General features: G+C 39.4%; 1 protein-coding gene across 10 annotated transcripts in view; it reads right to left on the bottom strand.

Annotated features, from left to right (window-relative positions):
- FAM184A (family with sequence similarity 184 member A) overlaps positions 1–13576 on the bottom strand; it is a 113654-nt gene continuing 100078 nt past the window's right edge. For 4 of the 10 annotated variants that reach the window (XM_084777307.1, XM_084777304.1, XM_084777306.1 and 1 more), the window contains 4 exons: positions 7971–8088; positions 5222–5326; positions 2069–2271; positions 1–559 (listed from right to left, as the gene is read on the bottom strand). In XM_084777307.1, the coding sequence (XP_084633433.1) occupies positions 478–559; positions 2069–2271; positions 5222–5326; positions 7971–8088 (508 nt within the window). In that variant the 3' untranslated portion in view covers positions 1–477. Of the gene's footprint in view, positions 560–1152; positions 1243–2068; positions 2272–5221; positions 5327–5366; positions 5786–7970; positions 8089–13576 lie in introns of those variants that run through there. The other 6 variants (XM_084777309.1, XM_084777308.1, XM_084777305.1 and 3 more) reach the window with 4 other exon arrangements.

Here is a 13576-nt window from a genome sequence, read left to right on the forward strand (position 1 = left end):
TTTACATAAATTCTTTTATTCTTGATTTATAAATGGTGACAATTTAGTCAAAATTATACACAGCAATGAAAGGTATTAATAGATTTCCCTATATTGATTTTAAGACTATTGAAGTAACAGTTTGTGATCATTAGTGCAGTAAATCTTATTGACAAATCTTATACCTGGTATTAAAAAGTGTTTAAAGTACACTCAATAGAAAACAACAACAAAAACATCTGTTCTAAGAAAATTTATTATGCAGTAATTACAAAGATTAAAGACTCCCATCTCAAATAAAAATAATTGTTATAATTACACACTTAATAGAGTAGAGTACCTCAGAGAGTGAGTCCAATAAATATCACAGGAAATACAGTGCATTTTCAAGTTGGAGAGACAGACACTTTCTCATTCGCAGTGTTTTACATAGGAAAGCCTGTCCAGATAATGATTCGCCATGCTCTTCTAACAGTCCAGTGCGCCAGCTCAGTTCCCTCAGAATGTGAAGTAGCGGGCAAACCACTCCTGGCGCTGGGAGTCTGGAGAAGCCACGGGGGGAGCTTCACTCTGAGGAGGACTGAATACAGAGAGAGAGAGACATGGAACCCAGGATTAAATGGTTTGAAGAGTAACTGGAAAGCGATTAAATACAAGCACTGATTTCCAGAGCTGGCAACCCGCGTCACAACTAAGGACTGGCTACTCCTCCGCTTTACAGCGTGTCCTGTGAGAACAGGAATTACAGCGGCACTTCACATGAACTCCATGACAGGAGAGCCACGCCGGTTGCTCCATACATCCAAAAAGTAAGCAGCGGCAAAACCAGTATTATCATCTTTGAGGTTTAAAAAAAAAAAAAAAAAAAAGAGCGTTTGTGGAAAAAGAGCGAACAAAACAGTGTTCCCTCTTTTGGCGAATTTCCCTCTTAATTATCAGGACCTGACACAAGCATTTGATTCTCACATGTGCGCGTTCTTCATCAGAACTGAAGGATGACAAGGCACAGTTCTTTTTACTGTTTGCATATTTATTTATATTACGCTTCCACCACTATCAGTAGACACTCCAAAGAGTGCATGAAAGCCGAGTTTCCTTCTCCTTTTCGCGCTCTATGTCTTAATTCTAAGCATGGTACTTTGGGCTACTTAAGAAGCAGGAAAGCATCCCTACCGTCTCGGGGGGTTACAAGGCACGCAACAATGTAACGGAAACTGCAGCGGTCAACTTCCTCCAGCTCATGCACATGCATCTTACTGATACCTGAACGCACCCACGCGTGGGAAATAAGCAACAAGAGTGTTTAGCAGGAGAGACATGCCGAGACAGAGTCCACTATGTTTCAGTCTATTTCCTTTCGCTTTAGCATCATTAGTCATTAGCTGCCTTAGAAATCACTTAGCGTAAAAGCAGAAATACAAACTCCACTTGTAAGACTTACTAGTAGACTTATTAGGATTTAGTAAAAATAAGAAAAAATAAAATTGAATCAACAACAAAAAATCAGTTGTAATGAAGTGAGCATAAACAGTACTTTTTTATTTCAATCATGTAATAACTTAATGATTTCATTTCATTCAAAATTTACTTAATATATTTAATCAACTCTGAGGCAATTTCAAACTGGAACTAGATTTGTTTCTAAATTTATTTGTATTTGACTACATCAAGTTCTCAGAGCTTAAGTTTTTTTAATTGGCAATATGCATATTATATTAATAAGCATGATAAAAGGAAATATATACATATATAATACATTAGAAATAAAAATTTAATAAAATGATTTTAAAATTATGAAACTAGTTTGCACTAATAAAACTTTAGTGAAGCATAAATATTAAAATTCTCAGCACATGAATTATGTGGACACCTGTTAGTATTTAGAAAATTCACTAGCGATAAATTTTTTTAAAAAAATCTATAGGTGGTAAATGATGTTCCAGTTATTTCTTGTTATTTTTTAGGTTTTTGGAGTAGTGGATTTCTGCAGTGTGAAAGGGGAAATTTCTCAAGTTAAAAATGAGAAGAAGAAGAAGAAGAAGGAGAAAAAACAAAAAACAAAAAATGTTCCTGGTGAGACGGGGCTCACCTCAAAAATGTCTTGGGCTCTTTGGGTGGCAGTGGCTGTGGCAGAGGCTTGTTGCTGTTGAACTCAACGTCACGGACTGGAGAATTGGGGATGGGCTCCAGGCGGTTAGGATGTCCGTTGCCCACGCCACCGGACTCCAGAGCACTTAGATTGGGGACACTCACAAACCTGTTTGTTGGTGACTTATCATTCTTCTTCTTTTGCTGCGTTAAAAATGACACACATGAGACTACTCAATCCCTGCACGAGACCCAACAAGAAAACAGGAATAGCAGGAGATGTGAATTTGGCATGGGAAACTTTTGGAACCTTTGTGTCGAATTGCAATGTTAAACTTAACCAGTGTTACCCAAAGTGTGGTGTGGGGTCCTTGAGAGTGTTCATCTACATGGACTCCTCAAAGACAGACGTCTTTGATGCTACCAGGACAGAAAGCACAGGGCACGGACACTTAGGAGCGGTTCGCCTCTAACCACGAACCACTGTGTGGCCTACGGAACAAAAGGGTAGAGTAGTGCAGACCACAGGGAACAAGTTCCTCAAACACCACAAAGGGAAGTGGATTTAGGCTAAAATTAGGAGGCGTGAAGTTAAATGTAATTTTAAAAGAGAGGTCCATGAACTTTATCCATCTGTCAAAGAGAGGCTGTTCTTGCCTGGAATTAAAAAAAAAAAAGGAATAAAAAATGTTTGGCACTGTAGTTTGAAATAAATCTCACATTACTACTGAAGACTTAAAGCTGACTTAAATAATGTCATTTTAAATTCTCCGTGACATCTTTCGAAAGAATTAAACTTGTATAATTAAATCTATATTTTAATTAACTGGCAATATCATGAACTACCTCATAATGTAAAGGCTAGAGACAAGTGTAATTCATTTTTTAGCATCCAATCAGTATTTAAATAATAGAAATAAGAGGAATAAAGAATAAAGAAATAAGAGAAACACAAATGTAGCCTCAAAATTTCTCAGCTTGCAAATCATCAACTTTAGTCTCAAAGAATTATGTTCCTAACTCTTGAGTTGATGAGCATCAACCTTTATAAAAAATAAGAATTAGTATGTTGTAGAAGGCTTGGAATATTCTTACATGTCTTCTAATTGGGTGTGTGCTGACTTTTTTTTTTTCTTACAAAATTAGTTTAGTTTAAAGAATAGAAATTATATAGAAGACAAAAGTTTTACTCCATTTAAATAGCCCAGTCCCTGTGGACGTTCCTCACGCCACAGACTCTGACAGAGAACAGTGTGTGAAAACCGGAAGGCTAGTTGGAGTCAGCAGGAGCCAGGAGGTTCCCTCACACTGTATGTACATTTTTTTTTTTTTTGCCTTTCCTTATTCTACTCTTGAGATAGTTTAGTGTTTTGAATGGGGGTTCAGTTTTTTGTTTGTTTTATTTAAGGAATCATACAGTTGATGGGCAGGTGTAGTGAGCCACACCATTAATACCAGCACTCTGAGTTCAAGGCCAGTCTGCATAGTGAGATCAGCCAAGGCTGCAATACTGTGAGTATGTCTAAAAACCAAAAACAACAACAAACGGCCACACTTCTGGTAAAAGTGTAAAGCTTTAAAATTGAAAAAATATTTGATAAAATAAAAGCAAAAAAACTTCTCTACTATACCTTGTTTATAAGTGTCTTCAAATGTTTTCTAATTAAAAGCTATGTTACCCTAAATTGTCAATTTAAAAAAATGAAATTAAAACCAGGTGGGTGCCACACAGCTATAATCCAAGCAATGAGAAGATCAGTAGTAGTTCAAGGCTAGCCTCAGTTATAAAGTAAGTTTAAATTAAGGATAGCCTATATCAGGTCAGACTTTTTCAAAAATCAAACCAAAACAAAAGCCCAGCATAAAATGAATTCTGTTTACCCAATTATTTAGTGAGATCTTTCTATATGAAGGTCTAAAGACAGAGCTATATCTCTTTAGTTTACAAAACATGCAAGCTCAAAGTTTGGAGCACTGATGAGGAAAGAACATATTTGGTATTCTAAACAGAAAAATTATACAAGCTTTGAAAATAAAATTTCTGTGTGGTGGCGCACACCTTTAATCCCAGCACTCAGGAGGCAGAGGCAGGTGGATTGCTGTGAGTTCGAGGCCAGCCTGGTCTATAAAGCGAGTCCAAGACACCCAAGGCTACACAGAGAAACCCTATCTCAATAAATAAATAAATAACAACAACAACAACCAACAAAACAAAACAAAACAAAACAAAAACCTCAGCTTTAACATAAGCTTTATTTCATTATTAGTTTCTCTGAAGAGATTCATAATCTACAATATTTACTCATTACTTACTTTATTTACAAAACAATTTATGTTGGATTGAAAAAAACATGAAGAGTTTTTTTAATTATTTATTTTATTTGCACTGGTGTTTTGCTTGCATGTGTGTCTGTGAGAGGGTGTCGGATCCTCTGGAACTAGACTGACAGACAGTTGTGAACTGCTACGTGGGTGCTGGGAATTGAACTCAGGACCTCTGGAAGAACATACAGTGCTCTTAACCACTGAGCCATCTCTCCAGCTCCCACGTGATGAGTTTTTCAGTTTAACACATTTACTGTATATGCACTATGCCCAAACACTAGGGCTGTGGCGACAATGATGTATAAAAGTCAGGCAAACGTAATGCAAGGCTTTTCCTTTTGTTTTAAGAGAAAAATAGCGACTTAGAAAAAGCCTTACTTAAATCTCAAGAACAGTCACGGAATGTGAAAAGTGGAGCTTCCAGTTCACCTTCAGTTGCCTTAGCATAGAAGGTATGGAGCTAGGAGGAGCTGCTTGGCCTCTGGGGCTGGAGTCTTTCTGAATTCCACAGAGGGTTGTGGTCAATAAGGAAATGGCAATCAATTAATTTGAGCCAGAGGTTTACTTTTCCTTAGAAATATGAAAAACATAAAGGTAGAGCTGATGTGTTTCAATACTAATAAAATATTTTAAGGAGTTTAAATTAGCAATAAGTGAGTAGCTCATTTTGCAGACAAAGAAATAAAGAATTGATAAACCTTAGTAGGAGATTCTTACACTTAAAACATCTTGGGCAGCTTTACCCTTAGGCTACTTGCTCCATATACCTTAGCCCATTTCCCTCCAGGCCTTAAGTACATCCCTGATTTACAGTGTCTATAGCACATACCTTAGCCAATGGGTTAATAACACCAACGGAAGGGCTTGTGTTAAATATTTTGTTGAAGTTAGTTTCTCGATTGACTAATTCCAGCTGATAAATTTTATTATCCTCCTATGCAAAAGAATTATAAACATCCTTTCAACATTTTCTATTATAGATTTACAAACTTAAAATGTATGAGTGCCATTTCATTATAACTTTAATAAATGTAAAGGTTTAGGTATTTTGTTTAAACATTTCTAGGCTTGACTGCCAGCATCTTAAAGGCCGCCTTTTAAACCCTGGGCCTATGGACTTGGCCACACCCTTCAATACTCTTTCATTCATGAGAGGATCTACTGGTGAACCATCTCTTTGTGGTGCTGCCTGTGGCATCTGAGTGGGTCTAACTGGCACTTGAGGTACGGTGAGAGACACGAGTCTCTTTCTTTGACAACAAGAATATTGTTAACAATGGTCCCTGGCGAATTGGAATTTCCCCAGAAGTCTCATGCGCAGAGAAGGAAAAGGCAGAGGGAGAACTTGTCAGCAAACAGGATTTCCAACAGTCCTGACAGGTTGTCAGATCACCTGAAGGGAGAGACAGGAGCTAAGACAATCATGAAGGACAAGACCAATCTTGGCCAGGACAGTTGAGTTACGTATACCTCTTGTCTGGCATTTAAACCTCAGCCCCCTGTCAAGACCCCAAAGATGGGCCTGGAGTTCAGGGGAGACTTATTTTTACCTCTTCTCACTGTGGCCTTATGTAGTACATTTCTTTCTTTTTTTTTTTCCTTTCTTTTTCTTTTACTTTTCCTCTGTTTAATTGGCCTATCAAGAGTGGGTGGCCAAGCCTACTGTGTTAGGGCTGACTCTAAGAAATTTTGTAATGTATGTGGCTGAGTGGTTCCCACATTACAAAGATGGCACTATTATTTATTTATTTATTTATTTATTTTTTATTTATTTATTATTCTTTAGCACCTGAAAATGGATTTGATCTCTTCTAGTCTCTTCTTTGTGATAGTAATGCGTTATATGACTATGTCTTCCAACGGCCATAGAAAAGTGAATGGCCCATGCAGAGATTAAACCTTTCATTTTTGAGTCATAAATAAGATGTGTTAATTAATTTAGCAAACAGTCTGGGAAGGCCACAGCAGATGGAGCAGTATGGGTAAGAATGGTGGCTGTGTCCAAAATGGCCTTGATTCTAGTATGAGCTAGTAGAAGCAGACCCCTGGGAACCCTCTTTGTCGCCACTGACCAGCTTTGCATTACAGAGCTTGCCCCACATGCCTCTCATGCCTGGGAACCACGGTGTTGTAGATACAGTGTGGAGCTGTCCTTGGTCACAGTATTGGATCTGCCCTCTGATGAGGATAAATACAATTGTATCTGTAACATTTCAAGTAGTAACCTTGAAAAGAAGCAGCTGATTGTAGGCCACAGAGGAATACACTTGCTCTGCTTGCTCACTTCATAAGGGAAACAACACTTGTCCCTGAGTCTACTGCTGTTGGGTAGACTGCTCACGTGTACCAGCCTTGGAACAGTGGGTGCTTAGCCGACTGCAGGCACAAGAAACACCCCACAGCCTATCCTGGGCTTCTTCTATGGACCCTAATCCACCTTATAGGTTTCAAAAGGAACTTCATAGGTTTCAAATGGACCTTTCTAGTCTTGAAGACAGATGGGATTTTCTACACCATAAAAATAATTTTTAAAGGACTTGAGAATCTTGGTCTAGTGCTGTTACATGCTAGTATCCAAAGTGTAATTAAAGCCATCAGGGGACATGTAGGTGATTAGCACTGTTTTCACATTGACTATGAAAGACTTTCATTGATTAGTGACAATGAAAAATATTTTAATTACTGACCAAGATAATATCATTTTAGAAAATTCTGAAATATTTTATAAATTTTCAAACATTTATATAGTTTTTATTCTCAAATAATAATGGTTCTAATGAAGATAAAATATTTGCTTTAGAATCTCATGGTTTTTCTCAAATGGACTTCCGAGTGCCCTTCACACTGAACATCACTGATTCTCTGATAGAACACACAGAGCTTAGGCTAGACTACCAAACCCTTCTTTCTTTCTGTTCAGTTTTGGCTCTTGAGGCAGGTTCCTGCTATGCATCCCAAGACACTCTTGAATTTGATATGATGCTCAGGTTGGCCTCAAATTCAAGATCCTCCTACCCCAGCCACCAGAGCACCTGGATGGCTCAGTATCCCTCTGGACCAAAGTTGGGTTGAATACACTTTAGGGAATTAACACAATTCATTTAAGCCCAGCACAGTGATGCCTACCTGTAATCCCAGCACATTGGAGATTGAGGCAGGAGGATTGCTGTGAGTTTTAAGAGCTCCATAGCATAACTACCTCAAAACAAAACAAACAACAGCAAAAGGAGGACTAATCTGTTACCTAATTTACAGTCTAATGCATGGCCATGTTAGCAGATTTTTCTTAGTTCTAATACTGTATGTACAATATGCATCCCTAAATGCACTAACAGGGTAGTAACTATGAAGTGGTAACGACATATTATTAAACAGTGTGTGTTAAAACTATTACTTCAATAAAACACTGGTGAAAGGGTAAAATTTCATCCTTCTAATGCCAAATTTAAATTTGAAATTATATTTTAATGAGTTTGACCACAACACACAGATCTTACATTTTCCATTTTCAAAAATGTTTCCCCAACCAATAGTCTATTGATTACTAAGATGGTTGTACTAAAAACAAAATATCTTACAATCAGTTTCTTTATGACCTGGTCTCGTTCTGAAAGCATGGATTTTAATTCTGCAATCATCTGTATATCTTCTGGCTTCGATTCTCTCATTAGATACTTCTCTTCCATTTCTTCTAGTCTATAAACAAGAAAACCTTTATCTCACTGATATGACTCAGACACATCTTGTTGTAACAAATACCTATATTCTTCAGTTAGTCCAGCTAAATGCACACAAATTTAACATAAGACTTGCAAGCATGATAACGTGATTGCCCCAAGAGCTGCAGTTGTTACAGGCTTTGAGGGAATAAAAGCCATCACTTTAGGGAGGATTTATCCACTTTAAGTCATGTGTGAATGAGGTGAGGTGAGCTCAGCCAGTGGAGAAGCCAAATGACACAAATTTTACACACTCAGGTTGGTTACTATTAGCAGTGGTTACCATCAACACAGTACTGGGTGATGAGGTACATAACATATGTAGGGAACAGGAAAAGATATGAAGGAAAGGGGAACAAAAGACACACATGAACAACACCCTCTTCCCTTGGCTTGTGAGGAATGCAGTTTGAAAACTCAGCATTATCAGCCAATATGGACAAATTGTCACAGGCTCACGAGGTGAAAGAATAGCCACATTTCCTTGTAGGCCTATTCTTTCCTGAATGGTAAGGGACTGCAACAAGAAAGAATGCCACCAAAGACTAAGACATAGGCCACTCTTTATGAGCAGAAGTGACATGGGTCACACCGAGTCTTAGCGTGGAGGGAGGGCAGATAAAAAAGAATGCAAACGGAATATCCTGGCTGAGCTTGAGGGCGAGGAAGAACTGTTTCAGAAATTATAATTAAACACTTTTTATATTTTCAGAATAGACAAGGTAGAATTAAAGCTTGCTAAGTTGTGGTTAATGAAGAGCCTAGAACAAATTTACTTGACAAGAACTTAGTAGTTTCTAGATGACCTATCATGTGATCTGTCACTGTCCCATCAGGTAAACCCCAGAGAGTGAACAATTTCTGTGTTTTAGTGCCATAAAATTTTACAACTAACCCGACCCAAGGGTTTCGTGGACACAATATCTGCCTTCCCACCCAGGCCCTGCCTACTGCTCTGAAGAGGGACAGAGAAGCAAGGAGCTGGGAAGTGATGGTCTCTGCCTCAGTGGGGATTTTGCGAAGACAGTGTGAAGTTAGTCACACAGCATATATACATTTTTCCTCTTCTCTTGTTGACAGAGAATACTAGGAAAAAAATAAATGATATCCCTTGTGATCACAGAGTATCTGGCATTTTGATCACAATATGAAAAAAATTGCTCGTATGCATTTTATGAGCCAAGCTTTTCAGTATTTTAGAATCTGAGGGAGGGAAAAAAAAAAAGGCACAAGGGCTTTGTATGGGAGCAACCACAAGGTGTCACTGGAGCACTGCCTTTGTGGTTAGAAGGAAAGCTGATGAGGATCTACTTCCCTTGACTGTAAGGACAGCAGGTAGTCAGCAGGTAGAAGTCGGGCCTGGTGGTGCACGCCTGTAATCCCAGCATTCAGGAGGAAGAGGCAGGTGGATCTCTGTGAGTTCAAGGTCAGCCTGATCTAGACAGTGAGTCCAGGACAGCCAAGGCTACACAGAAGAACTCTGTCTCAGGAAAAAAAATGCAAATAATAGCTGATAGAATCTGAAACTAATCATTTATAGTTTTGGAACCTCCCTTTGTGTATAGTAAAGATCTCGCCTGTGCAAGTTTGTGTTTCACTTTAGCTGAAGCAGGCTTTTTACTTTTATTTTTTCAGAAAGGTTCTCATTATGTAGCCCTGGCTTACCTGGAACCCATTATATAGACCAGGCTGGTCCCTCACTCAGAGATCTACCTGCCTCTGCTTTCCAAGTGCTGGGATTAAAAGCGTACACTACTACACCTGCCTTAGCTGAGACATTTTCACCTACAGAATTATATAAGCTAATTCTCCCCACAACACGCTTTTACATCAGCAAAAATTGTAATAAAAGCTAGATAATGAAGACACAGTATTACAGATAGGAAAGCATTAAAGGAGAGAACAAGAAACCATTATGAACCAGGTGTAATTTACAGATATACAAGGATCTCACCTAACATTCTAGTAGGAAGGAACTTGGTACCGTCCCAAGATCCATTTCAAGACTATGCTAGTCAGTGTTTTCCCTTCTGCAGCCATCTGGGCAGCTCACTAGACCAACGGTGCTCCTACAAGGCTGAGTGCAGACTAAGGGTCAGGAGGTTGGGGGTGGGGTTCTAACTTCGATATTTTTAGTCCTTTTTTTCTTTCATTTTTCTTTCCTCCATCTTTTTCTTTCTTTAGCATAGGGACTCACTTTCTATCTTGTATTTGATCTAAACTCAGAGATCCTCCTACTTTGGCCTCCCAAGTGCAAGGCTTACAGGCAGGTGCTAGGATCCTAGCTAACCTCTAATCTTTTTACTCACAAGTCTATTTGGTTCTCTAGTTCTTCCTTCTTTCTTTCCTCCTCCTCCTCCTCCTTCTTTCTTCTTCTTTTGTTTTGTTTATTCAAGACAGGATTTCTCTGAGTAGCTTCTAGAACTAGCTCTGGAGACAAGGCTGGCCTTGAATTCACAGAGATCCGCCTAGCTCTGCTTCCTGAATGCTGGCATTAAAGGTGGTCACCCCCATGCCCGGCTGGTTCTGTATTTCTTAAAGGACCTTTATGAAATATGCTTTTGACCCTAAGTCATAATAGTCAGATCTCTGAGTGTTCATATTGTAGCAGGAATCCAGTTTATTTTCATTGAGTTTTCAGATTATCATTAAAAGTAATACAAAGAAGGAAAGGAAAGGAGGGGCAGAACACATGGAAATGCTGGTCAGGCTAGCCAGGGTCACTGTGGGACTCTAGCCAAGCATATGCCCTGGTGTGTGTGTGTGTGTGTGTGTGTGTACACCAGAGAGTATATAGGTCAACTGTCCACAGCTCATAAGCAACACAGTCCTGTACTAAACTATACAAAGAAAATGTCCAAGTTATCATCTACTTTGTGTTGCTTTATAAGACCCAACTGATTAGAAAACCCATGACCAGAGATTGTAGACCTGAGCAATCGCATTACCAGGAACATAGCCCGGAAGTTATGCTTTATGAGCTCTGTTATACAGAAATGAAACAGAGGACTGAAGCATTTCACCTCTGGGCTTCCCTATCCTTTCCAAGCAGACATTGAAAGACCACTACCACTGCCAGACATCCTTAAAGCTTCTGAAAGCAGCCTGGGTGTAACTACAAAATCACTAGAGTTTTAGAGGTTAAGGCTTCAATATAGCTGTTCTACCATGGCACAGTACATCTTTGCTGTTAGGGATTACTGGTCTACCTAATGGCCATGTGGAGAATCGACACTTCTCCTAGGAAGAAATGATTTCTTTGTTCCAGTACAGTGAAGTGCTAATTTAAAGTAAACTTAAGTTTTAATAAGTTACAAATAGTATCTGGCCAGGTAATCTGGCCATATCTGTAATGCCAGAACTTGGGAGGTAGGGACAGGGAAAGCAAGAGTTCAAGGCCATCATGGACTACCTGAGAGACTGTTTCAAAAACGAACCAACATATAATAAGCCCACAAAATCTAAAATGACAAACCCTAATCACTTTTTAGACAATAAATAGTTCTGGACTCTGAAGGTACTAGGATAGTTTTTATTTCACCTAAACTTTCTTTGCCTATGGAGAATGTCATTTAGGTAAAATTGAGTAGCCTACTCTCTCATTTGCTATCATGTCTTTTTTTTCTTCTTCTCACATTGAGGGTCTTGGGAACCAAGCAAGTGTCTTGTGCATGCTAAGCAAGCATTCTATCACTGAGCTACGTCCTGGGCCTTACTTGTTTTTAAAACAAAAAAACTCAATGCATTTTTAAATTAGATGCAAGATTTTTGTTTGACTGTTTGTTTTGTTTTTGCTTTTCAACACAGGGCTTCTCTGTGTAGCCTGGCTGTCCTGTAAGTTACTATGTGGACTAGGCTGGCCTTAAACTCACAGAGCTCCTACTGCCTCTGCCTTCTCAGTACTGGGATTAAAGGCATGCGCCACCACAACTGGCTGGATGCAAGGTTCTTGTTAGGAGAATCGTTAAGACAATCCAGTTTCCATGGAACTCTGAGAGGATCTGCAGAGTCAGCACTAGAGAGCGCGTCCTAAGTCATTTCAAAGACAGAGACTCTCACACTCTACCTCTACGCCTGCTCTCCATTCTCTCCAGGTGTCCAACAGGGGTTGTGGCAGAAGTGAGAAGAGCAGCTTCCAGCTGCCCAGTGTCTCCTCAGCACTATACTTTGGTCTGGGGGTGAAGCATGGACCTTTACCGCCCCCCTCTCATCCCTCTAATAATTCACCAGGGGCTTCTGAATCCGAAGCATCCAAGCTGAGGTTCGGGGTGGCTCATAACCCAGTAGGGTAACCCCTGTGCTGTTATTCACATTTGCATTAAGTAGGGTTTAAGTAGAGTTTAAGTTCGCAGTCACACTGGCTACAGGTCAGATGTTCCATGACTGCTCCTGGCTAAGAGCTACTACACTTGGAGGCGCCAATATGGAACATTTTCATTATCACGTAAAAATCTGTGGGACAGTATCAGTCAAAAGTAAGTGGACAGGATTCAACCTTAACTAGACGTGTGACTACCTAAAGCTAAGGGGTAATTATATGGTGGTATCAGGTGGAAAGAGAAACGTGATTGGTTACTGTGGCCCCAAGGCCAAGTGTAAAATCAATGCCGGTTCTAAAGAAGAGGCAAAATATTTTACTTATTGGTAATACTAATTCTTCAGTTATCGAAAGCCTGAAATATAGAAACATTAAGTCAACATTTGCTAGCCATTAAAATGTTATAATGAGCAAAAGCACAGAAAAGAAAAATGTCCAAACAGACACAACCTTGCTACTATTCATAAGAGGACGTCAGGACACACAGACAAACACAGGCTGTTCTTTATGGGGGTGTATTCCTTTAGGGTGTGAGGAGAGGGGCTCAGGGTTTCAGTGTCTGCTGGTAAATACGTAGGCCAGGAAATATGAGAGCCATGGTGCCGAGGCTGATTTTGTCTTGCTGTGTTATATGTATGCTTTGCTGCAATGTAGACATGTGAGGCCACAGTGGCTGAAAAAAAAATCTAACAACTGATAAAAGCAAACAGCCAATCAGTGAGTTTGTGCAAATAATGATTATTTTCCTTTATTTTATGGGCAACTTCACTAAGTGGGGACCCTCGTGAAATGTATTCATGACAGATTCATTAGTATACGGCCACTATGTGAGGAGACACTCGGAGAGAGTGTCTAATCCCAGAGGACATCTGAGTAAGAAGCAGCAGCCAGGGGCTGGTTTCTGCTCGTGTGTGCCTACACGTGTCTGCTCCTATGCATGGGGTGAGACTTAGTGGTTACACAAATGCAAGATGTGAAGATGGGATTAATATTTAGAGTAAGTAAATGGGTATTAGTAACACAAATGCAGAAGACCCAGTGAAGCTTTGTGCCTCAGGGTAGTAGTAACTTGTTAGTTTATTGAGGTGTCTGGATAATTGGAATAAGCCATTAGCAGCAGGATAGAGTAGACTAAACCTAAGATTAC

Source organism: Acomys minous, assembly GCF_964271855.1.
Source record: "Acomys minous genome assembly, chromosome: 3".
Lineage (NCBI taxonomy): Eukaryota > Metazoa > Chordata > Mammalia > Rodentia > Muridae > Acomys > Acomys minous.